Source organism: Lepus europaeus, chromosome 18 (genome assembly GCF_033115175.1).
Source record: "Lepus europaeus isolate LE1 chromosome 18, mLepTim1.pri, whole genome shotgun sequence".
Lineage (NCBI taxonomy): Eukaryota > Metazoa > Chordata > Mammalia > Lagomorpha > Leporidae > Lepus > Lepus europaeus.
Window position 1 is genome coordinate 46,065,462 of NC_084844.1, and position 19,448 is coordinate 46,084,909.

General features: G+C 43.5%; 1 protein-coding gene across 1 annotated transcript in view; it reads left to right on the forward strand.

Annotated features, from left to right (window-relative positions):
- VPS53 (VPS53 subunit of GARP complex) overlaps positions 1–19,448 on the forward strand; it is a 150,738-nt gene that overhangs the window by 45,769 nt on the left and 85,521 nt on the right. Inside the window, exons 6-10 of the mRNA XM_062215673.1 lie at positions 2,327–2,442; positions 4,112–4,231; positions 15,498–15,576; positions 18,437–18,580; positions 19,032–19,174. Of these exons, the coding sequence (XP_062071657.1) occupies positions 2,327–2,442; positions 4,112–4,231; positions 15,498–15,576; positions 18,437–18,580; positions 19,032–19,174 (602 nt within the window). The remainder of the gene's footprint in view (positions 1–2,326; positions 2,443–4,111; positions 4,232–15,497; positions 15,577–18,436; positions 18,581–19,031; positions 19,175–19,448) is intronic.

Sequence of the window (19,448 nt, forward strand, 5' to 3'; positions counted from 1 at the left end):
GGTAGGAATGAAGGGAAACCATGTTTGCTGAGCTTTTGCAGTGTGCCCAGCACTAAGCCAGTTCCTTGTCCAAATGATCTAAATTAGCCCCCATGACAACCTTATGAACTAGATTTTGTTGTCATTATCTTTATGATTGCCCATTCTACAGATGAGGACACTAAGCCTGGTGAGGCTGAGAAAATTGTCCTAGGGCATGGATTGTGAGTGGTAGAGCTGGAATTGAGTCCTAGATCTTTCTGACTCCAAACCCAGCCATAGCATATTCTGTGCCCATTTGGCTGCCATTGTTCACAGTGTAGGTTAATTTATTCTTTTTTTAAAGATTTTATTTATTTGAGAGGTAGAGTTACAGAGAGAGAGAGAGAAAGACAGAGAGAGGTCTTCCATCTGCTGGTTCACTCCCTCAGTGGTTGCAATGGCCACAGCTAGGACGATCTGAAGCCAGGAGCCAGGAGCTACCTCCTGGTCTCCCATGCAGATGCAGGGGTCCAGGCACTTGAGCCATCTTCCACTGCTGTCCCAGGCCATAGCAGAGAGCTGGATGGGAAGAGCAGCAGTCGGGACACAAAGCAGAGCCCATATGGGATGCCAGTGCTGCAGGCAGAGGTTTAGCCCACTGTGCCACAGTGCCAGCCCCGAGGTTAATGGTATTCTTATTTGGTTTTGTAGAATGGTGTCATGTACATTTGACTTGAGTGCTCCTTGCATGCCCAGCCAGCAGAGGTTTTGTTTAGGGAATAACCAGCAGTACAGATTGTGTCGAGAAGCACAGGATATGGCATAGGGAGTGATGGGAGTGATTAGGACTGAAAAGCTCCAGTGCAGCGCAGTGAGGGCCTGAACAAGGAGGAAGAGGGCAGGGATGGACTCTCAACATGAGGCCAAGGTAGAGTACTCAGGATTTCAGGATGAGTAAGCTGCAGGGAAAGTGACCAGTCGTAGGTGACTGTGACTTTGAACACAGTGGTCACAGACCTGATATTAACCTGAAACTGAGGAACCTAGAAAAGAGGAACAGGGATTCTGTGTAGGAAATAAGAGGATGATTTTAAATGTTAGAAGTGGGTGATCAGATTATAGGGCCAGACTCACACAAATAATTTCTTCTACAACTCCTGATCTTTTTGGTCTCAAGCTTGGTTATTCAGTAGAGTTTCCGTGGGTCTTCACCGTTTCTCTCTCCCTCCTTGTCCCTCTGCCTCCCTCTCCTTTCTCTCTCTGTCTCATCTTCCCTCCCTCTCCTTCTTAATGTAATTGGAGGTAGATTAATGGCCTTAGGGTTCTAGAGGGGATGCAGGCTTGATGGGGAGGTCTCTGCTGAGTCCCTGGTTAACCTTTCAGGCTTGTGGGTATGGAATTTTGCTGTGCAGGTCCTAATCTTTCCTGTGTGAGTTCAGCCAGGGTGATGACCGTATGCTGAAAAGTGAGATCCCATGATATCAGCTCATTTCCAGGTTTTTCACTTTAACGGAAGATGTGTGTGTCCAGTGACTAGAATATCTATTCCTGGTGCCCAGGGCACTCTTCCCTCTAAAGATCACAGAACCTGGGAAATCAGATTGCCATAAAGAAAGTTTCTTAATCCTCATGGACTCAGCTGAATGGAAGATTGCACCTGGATGTTAGTAAAGTTGGAGAATTCTTCCCAGCATCACTGTCAAATACACTTTTCTAGCAACTGAAATATACTTGTGTTCCCAGCTGCAGACCTGCTGGGTCCACAGTCAGAATTTTTATCGCCTGATTGCCCTCTGTTTTTCCGAAGACCGTGACTGTCCTCTCAGGAACTTACATGTTAAGCTTATGTGACAGGGGTCACATTTTAGTTGCCTTTTGGTTTGAGAGAACTTCTTTTCTTTGCTGCAGACCTGGGCAATAAACCCTGGATCCATTAATAATGACCCTCTCCATTTGGTTAGCTGATTAATGCTGTCTGTGTTATACAGAATCCAGGCATTGCAGGAGCTGAGGCTTACTTTCCTGCATGGGAAAGTGCTGGGCTGCCCCTGCACCCTGAATGCTTAGTCCTACATTGATCTTTGGATTGTTCCATTCATGGTGAAAAATAAAGCTGATTTTATTCCTACAACTGAAGGTTTTGTAACCCAGAACAAAGTGTGAATAAATGCCAAGTGAAATTAAGTGGACTGGTTGGGGATTATTGGAATTTCATATTGTAAGGATATTTGTGTTTTCTCCTGGGGCCAACCCAGAGGTTTTGTCCTGGCTTCATTTGCATTGTTTTCTCATGGAGCTAATTGCAGAAGGATTTACATTCTTCTTAACCTTCTTCCTTTCTCCCCTGTGGTCTTTTAATATTTAGGTTAAAGAAATCACCCGTGATATCAAGCAGTTAGATCATGCCAAACGCCACCTGACCACCTCAATCACCACGCTGAACCACTTGCACATGCTGGCGGGCGGTGTCGACTCCCTCGAGTAAGCCATGTCAACTTCCTCTGCTGGGCCCACAGGAATCCCATGACTTACAGAAAACGGGCTTATAGGTTTCTTCACTTCTCAGCCAGGAGAGTCTCACCGTCCTGGCCCACCCTGTGCACATTGGCCTGAAGTGTTCTGTCATCACTTTGCCTTGTGCCCTCTGGTGCTCAAAACTTAACACCTGAAAGGAGACCCATAATGCACGTGAGAATACTCTAGGAACATGGACCATTCACGTGTACAGCTGTGTTTGTTAAGGCAGGCAAGGGGGTTCAGGCCCGTGAACACTCCCCACCTAAAGCATCTGCCTCAGCCAGTTTTCCTGCTGGTATTGGGCCAAGTTGCAAGTTATACTGTCAGTGAAGAGACTTGTGGAAACAGATATTTGATTTATCACTCAACCCCTTTTTGTTTTAATTGAGTTTTTCAAACAACGAAGCTTCCTGTTTGGCTTGTAGGAGGACTTAAGTAAGAGAACCCTGGAAATAGTGTAAAAAGGAAGAATTGATTGTTGGCCATACCGAAGCACTCCAGAACTCTGGCTTAGTAGCAGGGCTCTGCCATTCCGGCGCACCTCTGTGCTCTGTCTCAGCCCAAGACTTTCTGCATCCCACCTGCAGGTTGATTCATGTGTGGACACAGCATCCTCACAGAAACACTGATCTGAATATAGCACCCAGAGGTAGAGCAGGGCCATGGGCAGTATGTCGTAGGGAAGGAGGAGGAAGCAGACGCCTCCCTGACCTCTCTCAGGCACTGTACGAGTGTCAGGGGAATCCCTGCTCCATTTTTCCAGGAGGAGCTGTCAGTCGGGGCAGCAGGCCAGTGAGATGGAAAAGCAGGCTGCTTTGCTTCTTCCCCCAGGGATCCAGTGTTTGCCACCAACTCTCAGACCAGGCAACAGTGGCAACAGAACACCTTAGCCTGAACTTGATCCTGGCTTTTTAAATCCTCTTAAGAAGGTCATAAATTATAAATTTAATTTAAAAGCCCAACCCTAATGAAAAATTTAGATCTAATAGCTTGTACTTCCTCACTGGGTCTAACTGTTGATTTCATCAGCATCCTTTTATTTATGCCTCATTAGCCCTAGTTAAGGGAAAAGTAGATATCTCTGACAGAGTTGCTTATTATTGGTTTAAAACCTTCCAATTTGAGTTAACATGTAAATGTCTTCTGTTGTATCCTAGAAAGAAGTATTTGTTTTGTCTATCTTTTATAAGCCTCGGCTAATAACATCTCTCCCTCTGTTCTCTGTACAAAGGCTACTGATCCTATAATATCCCAACCCAAATCCCAAATTCATGAATTCTTCCCAGATTCTCCTTCTGCACCCAATGAGAATCCCATCACCCACACATTCTTTTGTATCCCCGTAGCACATAACTTGTACTTCCATTTAAAACTTAGTTCATCTTGCATGTTACTACTGAGATATGTATTGACATTCTCCCTTGCTAAACAATATCACCTTAAGGATTTGGACCAGGTCTTATTTTTCTCTCCCGGTGTGCAGCACCACACATACCCAGTGTGTGGTATATGTTTATGAAATCGAGTTCATATCTATTTTAGAGCTAGAGTAAATTGTTCAAAATCTGTATTTTGTGCCCTTAGTGGTTTTGTTTGTTTGTTTTTAAGTTTTCAGCTCTTTGTTTCCTTGCAGGGCCATGACCAGGAGAAGACAGTATGGAGAAGTTGCCAATCTCCTGCAGGGCGTGATGAACGTTCTGGAGCACTTCCACAAGTACATGGGCATCCCGCAGATCCGGCAGCTTTCCGAAAGGTAAGATGTCAGTGGAGCATGTGATCGTCCCTTAAGAGAAGCTGATGCCAGACAGCACTGAGACGCTGAGCTCAGCGTGTTTGTTGTGGAGTCTCACCGTGGGAAAGTGACCTCACTCTTGATGCAGGCGTGTTCGCAAGCTCCTGGTGATGCGTTAGGTAGCTGCAGTTGTTGATATGGACTGCTCTCAATTCTCCATATTTCTGAAGGAAACTGCTCTAGTATTTGTTTCCTTGTAACTATCACATAATTTAATAACTTAAAACAGTTGTTTTGTTCGTACAGTTTGACCTGGCTCAGTGGGAACAGCTCATCTGTACTCAGCCGTGCTATAGGCTAAGATCCCTGGTTGGCCCCCATGGGTTGCTTGGGCTTCCTGATAGTAATGTGGCTGGGTTCCAAGAATGGACCTCCTGAGAAATCAGGTCTTGGAAGTCACTTCTGCCGTAGCCACGAGGCTGCCGAGGTTCCAGAGGACTCGGGTATGGTTTCCGTCCACTCCCCGCGTGTGGGGTGTGCTATGCTGCTGTGGCAGTGTTTGATAGGAAGTCCAGTGTTCTCTAGACCCTCAGATACAACAAAATGATGACTCTCTCTTTAACCTTATTCTTTCCTTTCTACTGCTGTTGAGTTTTAATCCCAGATTCAGATACAGCAGAAAGAGAGGTAGGTGCTCAGAGAGGAGGAAGATGAGGGTGCTAAAGGAGGACAAGGGATGGTGAATTTAACGCCTTTTCTGTGAGGCATGGAACTCTGAGACGGCAGGGACAAACCCTGACGTTCCTCACTGCAAAGACGCAGTGAAGGGGCTGGCACTTAGCAGCAGACATCGTTCTCTACGCTACCTCCTTTCTAAGGCCTGACTACTACAGGCTTCCTTTTTCCTAATGTCTTAACTTTTAATTATACAAGTAACGTTTATGTGTACACGTTTTATTTTATTTAAAGAACTCAAATATACAGATGAAACTTAGTCCCTTTAGCTGCCCTTCAGATCCTATTGAGCTGGTGACTAAAACCAAGCTAGTAAATTTCTCTTAGGTTTTTAATCTAGTTTACATAAATTTATAATTTCAGTTTTGTCATTTTAAGTAAATGGATTCATACTATGTACTTCATTCTGAACTCTGATTATTTTTTGAAAAGTGTAGTTATTTGAAAGGCAAAGTGATAGAGGGAGAGGGAGAGGGAGAGGGAAGCAGGAGAGAGATCTTTGATATCCTTTCATATGAAGAGTCTTTAAAATATTCGTGAAAAATATGTATTATGAAAAAACTATGCATGGATTAATACTTTTTTTTGAAGATTTATTTATTTATTCGAAAGTCAGAGTTACACAGAGAGAGAAGAAGAGGCAGAGAGAGAGAGAGAGAGAGAGGTCTTCCATCCGATGGTTCACTCCCCAAATGGCTGCAATGGCTGGAGCTGCGCCAATCTGAAGCCAGGAGCCAGGACCTTCTTCCAGGTCTCCCACATAGGTGCAGGGGCCCAAGAACTTGTGCCATCCTTTACTGCTTTCCCAGGCCAAGAAGCAGAGAGCTGGATCAGAAGTGGAGCAGCTGGGTCTCAAACCGGCACCCATATGGGATGCCAGCACTGCAGGCCAGGGCATAAACCTGCTGTGCCACAGTGCCGGCCCCAGATTAATACTTTTTCACCAAAATAAGCTTTTAATTTAATTTCCATTTTTTCCACACTTTCAAGTACTCTTGTGTGTGTAGACTTACCACATTCTTTTTAATTGTTGTGTGCAATTCCAGCATATAACATATCACATATTATTTAACCATTTTAAATTTTATTTTAATAGATTTTTTTTCTGGTAACATCTTATTTTACTATCTGTTTCTATGAATTTGCCTATTCTTGTTACCTCATATAAGTGAAATGAAACCATATTTGCCTTTTTATTTCTGACTTTTTTTTTTTTACTTAACATAATGTTTTCAAGATTCAACTGTGTCCTAATGTGTATCAGAATTTCATTTTTTTAAAGATTTATTTTATTTATTTGAAATACAGAGTTACAGAGAGAGGTAGAGACAGAGAGAGAAGTCTTCCATCTGCTGGTTCACTCTCCAGATGGCTGCAAAGGCCAGAGCTGAGCTGACCTGAAGCCAGGAGCCAGGAGCTTCTTCTGCCTTCCCAGGCCATAGCAGAGAGCTGGATGGGAAGAGGAGCAGCTGGGACTAGAACCAGCACCCATATGAGATGCTGGTGCTTCAGGCTAGGGCTTTAACCCACTGTGCCACAGTGCTGGCCTCAGAATTTCATTCCTTTTTAAGCTGAATAGTCCATTGTATGTATGAGTATATTCCACATTTGTTTGTTTATTTGCTTTTGAAAGTTTGGGTTGTTCCCGCCTTTTAACTATTATGTGACAGAATAAGCAGATATATTGTTTGGCAGTCAGTATTGCTTATTTGAAACCTGCAGTCATTCTGAGTCCCATTCCTTTGTAAGAAAATGTATTTCTGTTTGGTGTTCTTTTGCTCTAGATGTGTTTGATATTTGGGACTGAGAGGGGTCAGGAATTTTAGGAGGGTGTACATTTCCTTTCCATTTGTGTTGCTCTCGTGTATCCTTAATCCAAAGACTCATGAGTTTGTCAAGTCCTAAGAAAGTGTTCTCTTTTATTCCTTTGGTTGTCTATGCTTCGTTCTTCCTAATCTCTCTGTGGAATTCCTATTACATGAATATTGGAACTTCTACATCTGATGCCATGTGTCCTTTTTTTTTCCTCATACTTTCCATCTCTTGGTCCTTTTGGGCTACTTTCTGAAAGAATTCCTCAATTCAGTCTTCCTTCTTTAACTTATTCTTCACATGTGCCCATTATGCTATTTGGCTCAGCTGTTGAATCTTTATTTTAATAATCCAACTTTTAAATTCCTCAGATATCTAGATGATTATTTTTTTTCATGGACATAATAGCATCTTAAATCTCTCAGAGAATATAAATTATATGTATTTGAAAGCTCTGAGTTGCCTGTTCTGTCTCTCTGTCCTCTGGTATAAGGTCTTCAATTTGTTGAGAATGGCAGTTCTTTCTTGGTAATAACATTCTTCAAATATTTGGTGAGTCTTAACTGAAAGTTCACTTGTTATTTTTGACATCGTCTGTCAGTCTGTTCAGGAATGCCACCTGCTAGTGGGGGAGAGCAGGGTGTGTTCTTTGGCTGTGTGTACCACAGACAACTCTTCTTATATATATATATATATATATATATATATATATATATATTAAAGATTTATTTATTCATTTGAAAATTGGAGTTATACAGAAAGAGGAGAGGCAGAGAGAGAGAGAGAGAGGTTTTCCATCCGATGGTTCACTCCCCAAATGGCTGCAATGGCTGGAGCTGTGCTGATCCAAAGCCAGGAGCCAGGAGCTTCTTCCAGGTCTCCCACATGGGTGCAGGGTCCCAAGAGCTTGGGCTGTCTCCTGCTGCTTTCCCAGGCCATAGCAGAGAGCTGGATTGGAAGTGGAGCAACTGGGACTCAAACCAGTGCCCATATGGGATGCCGGCACTGCAGGCGGCAGCTTTACCTGCTACGCACAGTGCTTGCCCTGACTGCTCTTCTAAAGTGAGGTGGGCCTGTTTACAGGAGCTGCTAGATAGGTGAGCTAGGGCTGATCTGGACTTGGAGGCCCTTCCTGATCTTCTTGGATGTTGTCAGTCTTTCTGGCCACTGTTGAGTGTCTCATAGCCAAGGCCCCACTTCTAGCACCTGACCTAAGCAGGCAGGGATGCAAATGTAGATTCTGTCTCAGCTATTCCTATGCAGGAGCCCAGCATATTCTGTTGCATGTTCCCCAGTCTCCTAATATCCACCACCCTCGTGGCTTTCAATGTTTTTAAATTTGAGAGGTAGAGAGAGAAATGGTAAGAGCCAGAAAGCATTCCACTTTGCTGGCTCACTCCTCACATACCTGTAGTGACTAGAGCCGGGCCAGGTCTCCCGCCTGGATGGCAGGAACCCATCACTACTGTTTTCCAGAATCTGCATTGGCAGGAAGCTGAAGTCAGGAGCCAGAGCTAGAACTGAACACAGGTACTGTGGCGTGGGATACAGGCATCTTAACCATTACACTAGGCTAAACGCCTACTCCTAGGCTTTCTTCTTTCTTTCTTTCTTTCTTTTTTTTTTTTTTAATAAATGCCTGTTCAAATCCTTTACCTATTTATTTATTTATCTGTCTGTCTGAAAGGCAAAGATACAGAGATAGCGAGATTGATCTTCCATCTGCTAGTTCACTCCCCAAATGGCTGCAACTACTGGGGCTGGATCAAGCTGAAGCCAGGAACCAGGAGATTCTTCTGGGTCTCCCATGTGGATGCAGGGACCCAAGTACTTGGGCTATCTTTCGCTGCTTTCTCGGACACATTAGGAGGGAGCTGAATTGGAAGTGGAATAGCCAGGGCAAACTGGCACTCATATGGGATGACAGCACTGCAGGCAGAGACTTACCTTGCATGCCACAGCCCCAGTGGCTTTCTTTTTTGTTTTTGTTTTTGTTTTTTTTTTTTTTAATGTGAAAGTGGAATTTTTCTTTTAAGATTTATTTATTTATTTGAAAGGTAGAGTTACAGAGAGGCAGAGGCACGGAGGGGTTGGGGAGAGGGAGGTCTTCCATCTGCTGGTTCACTCACCAGCAGATTGGCCACAACGGCCAGAGCTGCGCCCATCCAAAGCCAGGAGCCAGGAGCTTCTTCCAGGTTTCCCACATAGGTGTAGGAGCCCAAGCACTTGGGCCATCTTCTACTGCTTTACCAGGCCATAGAAGAGAGCTGGATTGGAAGTGGAGCAGCCGGGACTAGAACTGGCATCCTTATGGGACGTTAGCATTGCCGGCAGCAGCTTTACCTGCTACGCCACAGTGCCAGCCCCCTGGCTTTCATTATTTAGAAGCAATTTTAGGCAGTGATTTTTTCTTTAATCTAGTCCTTCCTTTAAGTGCTAAGAGTTTCTAGTCTACCACTTTTCTTGCCTAGTTCTGAATTTTTATTAAAATCTTTCCCTTATTTCTGAAGATTTGGTGTTGAAATGGAAAGTTGCAACATGTGCTGCTCAGTGTGCCATCTTACAGTAGAAATGCCAAAGAATCATTAAGGAATGTTGGACTAGAGCTTGGCAGAGTGCTAGGGAAGTCACCACCCTTCCCCTCATCCTTCCTAACCCCTTCGTGCTTAGAGCTGGCTGATTGCCATATCAGACTGGGAATGTGAAGCCGCCGAGAAAGTGGTCAGAGCCAGAGCCACGAATTGAACCCAGGCACTCAAATGTGGGATGTGGACATCTTAACCATTAGGCCAAATGCCCATTTCCTCACTGTGGTTCTGATTTGCATTTCCCTGATGATGGGTGGTGTTGAGCACCCTTCATATGCTGTTCACCATTTTTATATCTTCATTGGAGGAGGATGTCTATTCAGGTCCTTTGCCCATTTTTAAAAATTGGGTTTTTTTTGCTGTTGAGTTTTATGAATTCCTTTATATATAAATGATTTGGATATTAACCCCTTGTCAGATATATGGTTCCCAAATATTGTCTCACAATCAGTACATTGCCTTTTCATTTTGTGGATTACTTACTTTGTTAACAAAGTTTTTAAATGAATATTTATTTATGTGAATTTATTTGAAAGGCAGAGTGACAGAGAGAAGGAGAGAAAGAGAGAGATCTTCCATCTGCTGGTTCATTCCCCAAACAGCTATAACAGCTAGGCTGCACCAGACTGAAGCTAGGAGCCAGGAACCCCATCCAGATCTCCAACATGGGTGACAGGGGCTCAAGTACTTGGGCCATCCTCTGCTGCCTTCCCAGGTACATTAGCAGAGAGCTGGATCAGAAGAAGAGCAGCCAGGACTGAAACTGGCACTTAGAGTGCTGGCTTTGCTAGTGGCAGCTTAACCTTGTGTGCCATGATTCCAGCCCTAGAAGTTGTTTGTTTGTTTGTTTTTAAGTTTGATGTAGTCCCTATTGTTTTACTTTTGCTGCCTGTGCTTTTCATATATTCCTCACTTTTTAACTTTTTTCAAGAGATAGTTTTAAAAATTTGAAGGAACTTAGTGATCACTATTGTTATGACATTGCCTTAAAAGAGAACATCTGTAGTGAGTACTTAGTCTGGTGGTTAAGAGGCCCACATCCCATATCAGATGGGTTCAGTTCCCAGTTCTGACTCCAGATTCTAACTCCTCACCACTGCAGACCCTGGGAGGCAGTGGTAATGGCCCTAGTAATTGGGTTCCTGCCACCAGCAAGGGAGACTTGGATTGTGGTCCCAGTTCTTGGCTCTGGTTGGGCCCAGCCCTGGGCATTTTAGGCATCTGCAGAATAATCCAGCAGATTGGAGCTTTTTTTTTTTTTTTTTTTTTTTTTTTTCTTTTCTATGCCTCTCAAATAAATAAAATTTAAAAAGAAAATATACAGTGTTCTATCATTGTATGTTAGTGCTCCAAACATTCATTATCATATAGGGGTGCTACAAATATGGGAGGATTTGCTTTCCATTAGTTCATGTCATGGCCTGTATTTACAATAATTGTGTGTAGGTTAATACAGAATTTGTGCTATTAAACACTAACTAGAACACAAGCTTCTTGGTTTCAGTGCTTGACTACAATTGTTTTTAAAGAAGCCCTGAAACTTTAAGAACTGCTTATTTTTAGCATCATTTTTGGAGAATTTTCCACCTTTATGTTTATGTAGCAATGGGAGAGCCATCTGGAAATGATAGAAATAGCTGTTTGATGGGAGGGAGAAGAGAAAGCAGGAGAGTTACACCCTATGTACTTTTTCAGTTTCTCTAATTTATTATCTTGCTGTCTGTAAATTTTAGAAGTCATTTGAGAGGTTCTGTTCTGAAGTCTTTGCCTGTACATTTGAAATACAAAGTTCATGAGCCTTGGTTTGAATATAGAGGTCTCTTCCAACTACCCTTTTGGCAAATGCGTCAGTGTTTAATGTAGCATTGAAGGAAAAATTTTTTTCTCTGTAATATCTTTACATGTCAAATCCTTCTGACTTAAGCATATTCATGAACATGGAGATTTCTAGTCGCCAGTTAACATTTCCTGAGAAAGCATGGAAGATTCTTACATTTTTTGAAAACCATGAAGCCCTTGAACTATAAGTATATTTTTCAGAGCTATTTCCATTTCAGAGCTTTTATACGGGGGCACTTCAGAATTTTATGGGAAATGGGATTAAAAGATAAGTTTGTTTTCAAGCAATAAAAATTTGAAATCCATGCACAGATTTTTCATAATGTACATTTTCCATAACGTTCTTGAAGATCCCTTCTATGTGAGAGAGTCTTGGCAGGTTGGACAGTTTCATGGCAGAATGACAAGAGAACTGAACCAGGCAATGATCAGTCCCGAGTAGCTGTGTAACTGTGACACTTCCTGTCTGGGCCTCCTTCTCAGTTTCCCAAGTGTGAAGATGGTCCTTGATGACCTCAGAAGACCCCACACCCCCACCCTGCTGTCACTCTGTGATTCTAGGTGGAGATTCTTTATAAACTTTGTGTGCTTGAAAATGCAGCGTCTGACTAACTAACCCTTCTGTCCAGTACAGACTCTGGGTAATTTGGGAGATGAATGTGTTTATTTGAGAACTGTTTCTTTGGGGCTATCAACAAGATAACAAAAGTATCGGTTACTTTATCCACGGATGTTTGAATAATAGTCATAATTTGTTGTTCCTCTGCTACCACCCCTTATAAAGCCTGATAACACATCTGAGAAAGGGCACCTTTGGACACCCCAAGGCTACATGACATGGAGGATGCCACAGACACTTGGTTGTCATTTCCTAAGAGTATTCAACATTGGGTTGTCACTGCATAACAGGTGGAGCTCAGTTGGGTGCCAGGAGGGATTTATAGTTACAATATTCTCCACTAGTTGTAGGTTGATTTTCCTTTTTTTTTTTTTTTTTTTTTTTTTTGGACAGGCAGAGTTAGACAGTGAGAGAGAGAGAGATAGAGAGAAAGGTCTTCCTTCCGTTGGTTCACCCCCTAAATGGCCACTACAGCCAGCGCGCTGTGCCAATCCGAAGCCAGCAGCCAGGGGCTTCCTCCCGGTCTCCCATGTGGGTGTAGGGCCCAAGCACTTGGGCCATCCTTCACTGCCTTCCTGGGCCACAGCAGAGAGCTGGACTGGAAGAGTAGCAACTGGGACAGAATCCGGCGCCCCGACTGGGACTAGAACCTGGGGTGCCAGCACCGCAGGTGGAGGATTAGCCTAGTGAGCCGTGGTGCCGGCCTGGTTGATTTTCTTAAGAATGAGTAGGGGGAGCTGGCTCCATGGCATAGTGGGCTAAACCTCTGCCTACAGTACTGGCATCCCATATGGGTGCCATTTCATGTCCCTGCTGCTCCTATCCCAGCTCTCTGCTTATGGCCTGGAAAAGCAGTGGAAGATGGCCCAGTGTTTGGGCCTCTGCACCCGCATGGGAGACCTGGAAGAAGCTCCTGGCTCCTGGCTTCAGATCAGCTTAGCTCCAGCCATTGCAGTCATTTGGAGAGTGAACCAGTGGACGGAAGACCTTTCTCTGTGTTTCTCCCTCTCTCTATCTGTAACTCTGCCACTTAGATAAATAAGTAAATAAATCTTTTAAAAAAAAGAATTAATAGGAAAATGGTGATTAATTTTTTTAAAGATTTGTTTATTTATCTGAGAAGCAGAGTTACAGAGAGACAGAGGCAGAGAGAGAGAAGTTTTCCATACGCTGGTTCGCTCCCCAAATAGCCATAATGGCCAGAGCTGCACCTATCCGAAGCCATCTTCCACTGCTTTCCTAGGCCACAGCAGAGAGCTGGATTGGAAGTGGAGCAGCCAGGACTGGAACCAGTGCCCATGTGGGATGCCAGCACGGCAAGCGACGGCTTTACCCACTATGCCACAGTGCCGGCCCCTGGTGGTTAACTCATGTTTGCTATGCTGACTGTCTCACTTGATCCATCATTTCACAGTAGGAACTTAGTTTCCATTGTTAGAAGAGGAAGGAATTTAAGAAGTGAGGTCAAAGAACTAATCTACGTGTTGATTTCTTTCTGGGATCCTGTTGAGGCAGCTGGCTGTACAGACTGATTCACCTCTCACCTCCACAAGGCATGGGGTCACGGTTGGGTTTATAGATACCCATCAGTAATTTCTGTAAGGGAATGCTCTTTCACCGGAGGCACTGACACACACTTTACAAACTTCTTTTGGAAGTGTTTAAATGCAGAAGCTTATTCTTCATTTCCTACCCTAATTAACATACAATTTGTAGCCACCTGCAGAGTTGGATGCTGTTGCCAGCTAGTGCCGTAAGAGGGCTGTTGTAGATCAGTCACTGCTGAAGAGGACACTGGAAGTCCTCTAGTACAGGCTTCTAGCCCTACTCTGTTTTTCACAAGTGTTCTTAGTTGTGGGGCACACACAGCTCAAGTCTCGCCTGTGCTGGGAAGTGACTTAAAAACAGATTGCAGATCACGGCAAGGAGGTCTACAAATCATAGTCTGTCAGTTCACTTCTGTGCTCTGGTAGCGCCAAATCCCTGTGACGGACGCCTGTTGTCTTTTCAGCCACTTTGTCTCAGAGAGAATGTGGATGAGGAAATGTCGGGAGAGTGGGCGTGGAGAGATGCTGCTGGGTCTGTTGTGGTTATCATGGAGGTGGTCAGGAGCCCTGGGAGTACGGCCCCACATGCTTCTGGCCAGGGGTAAGCCTTCCCCTCCAGAGGTTGTCCTGGTTGAGAAGGGAACTCGTGCTGTGTCTGTGCTTCCAAGGGGAGGGAAGGAACAGAGGGATGACTGCTGGAAGCTGTGTCTTGTGACCTGGCACCGAAGGAGGCCATCTGTTGGCCCATTCTGTGGGAGTCACAAGATGCTCTGAGGTGCAATTTTGTGAATGTTCGTTTCTCTCCTATCTGAGTTCACACTCTAGGGATGTTTCCCATTGTCTGTTGGGCAACTCTAGATGATGGCCCTGATTCTGATCTGGGAGGCGAGGCTATTCCAGTAATAGCCTTATCTCAGCCATTTCTGGCTGAGAAAACTTTGAAAACTGACTTTAAAAGGTTGCAAGCACACCTATGAGAGTGGTTTGAAAAGTTTTAAAGATAGTGGAAAAACCCTGGAAAGTATTTGGAATAAGGCATAATTATAACTATGCCACAGAAAAAACAGACTGTTGTGAGTCGTGCCTATCCCCTCATTTAAAAAAAAAAAAAAAAAAACTCAGCAAGTTGCCAGGTACTCCTTCGTAGCCAAAGAAATTGTGGTTTTGAGCTGTTCACTATTTCTAGAAACTTCATAAAGTTAATTCCAAAGTAGCAGGGTGGAGACCAAGAAAGGAAGCATGCTATTTTATGCTGCTTTCACAGAGCTGAAGTATTTGTCTCGGGCTCAGGCACTTCAGCAACACCCCTAGAGCCTAGTGCCCCTCTGGCTCTGGGAGTCTGCTGGCACGAGGCGTCCACCTACATAAGGCAGCTAGTGCAGGACGGGGAGGGTGCGACCACTTGCAGGGGGTGCTGACAGGCAGACCGTTCCTTTCTCATCCTAGCATTTTTCCCATCTTCTGTTTCACTTAAGACAGTTAACATCTTGAATTCCTGATACACATGCAAACCCCTGTTAAGTACTGCCTCCTCTTTGTAACTGGTTTTCCTTGCAGTTCAGTCTTCATCTTCACAATCTGCTGAGCACTGATACTGATGCATGGCCTTCACTGTTCGTCAGCAGTGCATCTTATAACTGAGCTCTTTCTCTTCTTACTTTAGAAAGCGTTCTTTCTGTTCATGTGTTAAAAAATGTTGATCCTCTTGGTTTCTAAGTTTAAAACAAAACAAAACAAAAAACACCCCAAAACAGTTTGGAGCCTTCTTCCCCTCATCCCATTCTCCAAGGAGCTAGAGAACCAGTTATACCAGCAATCCAAAATGGGCTCATATTTGATTTGGGTGTCATTATGTATACGACATTCTCCCATAGCATAACTACCCTTCTATGAAATGTTGTGAAGACTAACACAGATTACCTCACAGCAGGTGGAGGGTGGCCTTGAACAACTCTGGACATACAAAAATTCCATCAGGTGCTGGGTCCCGATCCTGTAAACCTGCGGCCAGCTAGAGCATGGCCATGCTCACCCAGCCAGACACTCTCCTCCAGCCCGCCTGGATGCTGTCTGAAGACTTACACAGTTTTACCCCTTATAGATGGTGTGTTTGGTGCCAATGCTGATGTGTGCTCTTCTTATTACAGGGTAAAAGCTGCGCAGACTGAGTTAGGACAGCAAATCCTGGCAGATTTTGAAGAAGCATTTCCTTCCCAGGGTACCAAGGTACTATTTTGCACTTTCCCTCAGTCTTTAGGTATTATCACTGTCCTTGCCTACCTAATTCATGTTCATTATAGTTGCTATTCATTTATCATTCCAAAAGTGGTTGCTGGCAGCGAATATATGTTTGCTGAAAATTGAGAGTAATGAGACCGACCGTGATTTTTAAATATTTCCAGAGTGACGTTCTCCCAGCCTCAAAAAGTAAAGATTTATTTTGGTTTCATTTAGTCTATGTCAAACTTTGTATATTGTCTGCCCTAAAAATTTTTTTTTTTCTCATGGCTGTGTTTGGAAAAAAAAAAATCTTCAAGCCACAATGTTTTTTAGGATTGTTACATAATTTATTGGTTTTGGTTTGGTGAAAAGACAACTGGGAGAAGTATCCACAGACTTATGTAATTCTCAGAGTGACACCATTAGACTCACTTTTAATGAACATAATCCTGTTCTTTGGAATGACTGCCCTTTAGCTCTCACTGGTAGCAGAGTTGTTTGTGTTGTGTCTGCGAAGCCCACAGTATTCTGTGTGTGAGCTCTTGGTTACTCTTCTCATATAACAAGCTTTCCCGCACTTAGCTGGACTTAGTTAACTGCTGTTAGCTCTATCCTTCAAATTGTAGCAGATGTCATCCTAATGCTTTGCATGTGTCCAAGAGGGGAAAATCCTCAGAATCTTTTTTTCTGTATTATTTGAGCTATTTCAAGAGAAAGGATTGTTAAGGGCAGAAATGAACCGAAGCACACACAGGCTGTCAGCCCTCCCTGCTGCACTGGGTGGGGGTGGGGTATGGTTTCATTCCTGGGCCAACGGACATTTCCTGGATCTACTTTATAATTCAATAACTGGAAATATCTTAAGCATTTGTGCTTTGTGCTCCATAAAAGAAACTTAGGAAGTAGCGGGGAGTGGCTGCCCCAGCTTTATTTAGGAAACCTGCTCCAGACTTTAATGTCATTTTGTGGCTATCTGCAGGTAATCAGGTATTTATTTGTAAAGTACTGTTCTTGGAGACGTCATCTTCCTTAGTTCTCTGATATAACTGCAGGCAGGTGGCAGATGTTGGCAAACCATTATTCCTGTTTTACTACATGAGGAACATGCAGGTGAGAGCAGTAGAAAGGGATTGTGGGGACAGTCTCTAACTGTGAGCACCTGGGTCTGCTCCACTAGGCGCCGCTGTCTGATCTCAGGCTCGAGCCAGTTCAGAAGGACGTGAGTGAGGCTAGTCTTAATTACGTAGAAGGAACTAACTGTGAACTGCTTTCTATTCTTTTTCCCAGGTCCCACCAGGCGGATAAAATTAAAGGGTTTTTCTTTAACGATTCATCTGTCTTCTCTCTGGCTCTGTGACTTGTTGTTGTTATTTTAAACAGTTTTCTTTTGTTTTTAAAAAGATTTACTTATTTACTTTGAAATTCAGAGTTACACAGAGAGAGAAGGAGAGGTACAGAGAGAGAGAGATCTTCCATCCACTGGTTCACTCCCCAAATGGCTGCAATGGCCAGAGCTGCGCCAATCTGAAGCCAGGAGCCAGGAACTTCTTCCTGGTCTCCTATACGGGTACAGGGGTCCAAGGACTTGGGCCATCTTCTACTGCTTTCTCAGGCCATAGCAGAGAGGTGGATTGGAAGTGGAGCAGCCGGGACTTGAACCGGCGCCCATATGGGATGCTGGCACTGCAGGTGGTGACTTTACCTGCTACACCACAGCACCAGCCCCTAAACAGTTTTCTTTTTTCTTGTCAAAGGTATTGATTTTTCTTAAAGGCCTTGTGTTGTTATTCCTATTTTGCAAACAGAATCAAGATATTTTTTAAAGTATCCAAGAGAACTTAATAATGTTTTTATATGTGAAAAAAATCCATGAACAAAAAAGTTTTGACCTCTCTGACTTCTTTGTCAAATGAAACACTCTCATCCAAAAGCAAGAGTTGAGTAGTTAGTGTGTGGGAGGATGATGTGACAACCACCCAGTGTGGAGCAACTCAGTATTCTAACAGTTTAGTTCTCAGGCAACACTTTCAGGTCTTAGGGAAACACTTAAACACCACTGAGATGCATAGGATTGGACCAAGTTGACAAAAAACAAACAAACAAAAAGATTTAGAATTACCTTATTCATTTACCTAAAGTCCATTATTTTTCAGATGAGGTTGAATAACTGCACCAATGCTACATGGCTTCCTAACCAAGCCAAGAATAGATTCCAAGTGTTCTTTTCCCTATAGGCCCCTCAGCCAGCCACATTCATTCAGTGGTTTCCTATCAAGAAAGGTGCAGATTGAACTGGTTTCTATAATAACAAAGGCCTTCCCTTGGTGGCGAGTCAGTGTCCTTCCACTGTTCTTTTCAGGTCAAGGGGCCAATATCACAGTATGTTGCCTTTGGCTGCCTCTCTGGCTCCCACAATATTTGGCACAAGTACAACACTGTAAGAGCAGGCGTCCCAGGGTGGGGAGTCGGGAAAGTGCAGCACATTGAGTGAGGCTATTGTCACTCTGACTTTTAGGCCTCTCTGACAGTCTTGAACAACAGGGGCTGGTGTCTTTCTGACTTTTTAGATCTTTTCCATTTGGTATTCAGAAAGTAAAATTCCCTATGGTCATTGCTGGCCCTGTTTTCCGAAATGTCTCATTGCTGATTCACAGGGTAGTTTTTATGATGGCTACTGTGAGACTAGCTTAATGATGCTTTCATCAAGGAACAAGCACTAAAATATGCATCTACAATAGGGAGAATGAGTGTCAAGGGAGTGGGGATAATAATAACAGTGAGAAACAGGCTGCAGCAGCTGTCAGAGACCGTGAGATTTGAAGATTGCCTCTGGCTTCTGAACTGGTGCATGTCGTTTGTTTTCTAGAGGCCAGGAGGACCCAGCAATGTCCTACGAGATGCATGTCTGGTTGCTAATATTTTGGACCCCAGAGTCAAGCAGGAAATCATCAAAAAGTTTATTAAACAGCACCTGTCAGAATATCTAGTGCTTTTTCAAGAAAATCAAGATGTAAGTATTGATCAAATGAGATCAGATGTAACATTTGCATTTTATTGAAAAATGAAGGCTGTCAGGCCTACTGATTTATACATCGTTAGAATTACTGTCTTATAGTGTTGCTTGTTGAACGTCCTGGTGGTAGACTTTGCAGCCCTGTGGTTCTTAAACATTTTGAAGTCATTCAGTGTCTAGAAAAATTAATGAAATCTATGGATCTTCTCCCCAGAAAAAAAGCACTTATGCATAAAACTTTACATACAGTTTTAGGAAATTTGTAGACCCCTGAAGCCCAACTGTGGAACCTGTGGATCCCATGAAAAAAAGTAGTCTGGATTCTTTACTACTATGAGAAATACAGAGATTGGTTGTCTTTTTCTTATTTCTGTATTTTTGCTTATTTATTAAACTGTCAATACCACTTCTAAGCACTGGGATGATTTTTATTCCTCGCTTTCATAAGGTTGCCTGGCTGGACAAAATTGACAGACGTTATGCCTGGATAAAACGCCAGCTTGTGGACTATGAGGAGAAATATGGCCGCATGTTTCCACGTGAGTGGTACATGACTGAGAGGATTGCAGTAGAATTCTGCCACGTGACAAGGTAGATTCCATCTCTCTGCTACTTCCAGTGCTACCTGAATTTTCAAAATCAATCCCTGGTGTATGGTGGTTCCATGTTTTTTTGTGGATTGGGTGCCACTTACAGACTCCACCAGATGACTGGCATCACACCTGTAACTGAGTTTGGGCCGCCTCTGTTTCCTCCTCCTTTTTTTTTTTTTTTTTTTTTTGTTAAAGATTTATTTTATTTACTTGAAACAGAAGGTTACAGAGAGAGGTAGAGACAGAGACAGAGGTCTTGCATCTTCTGGTTC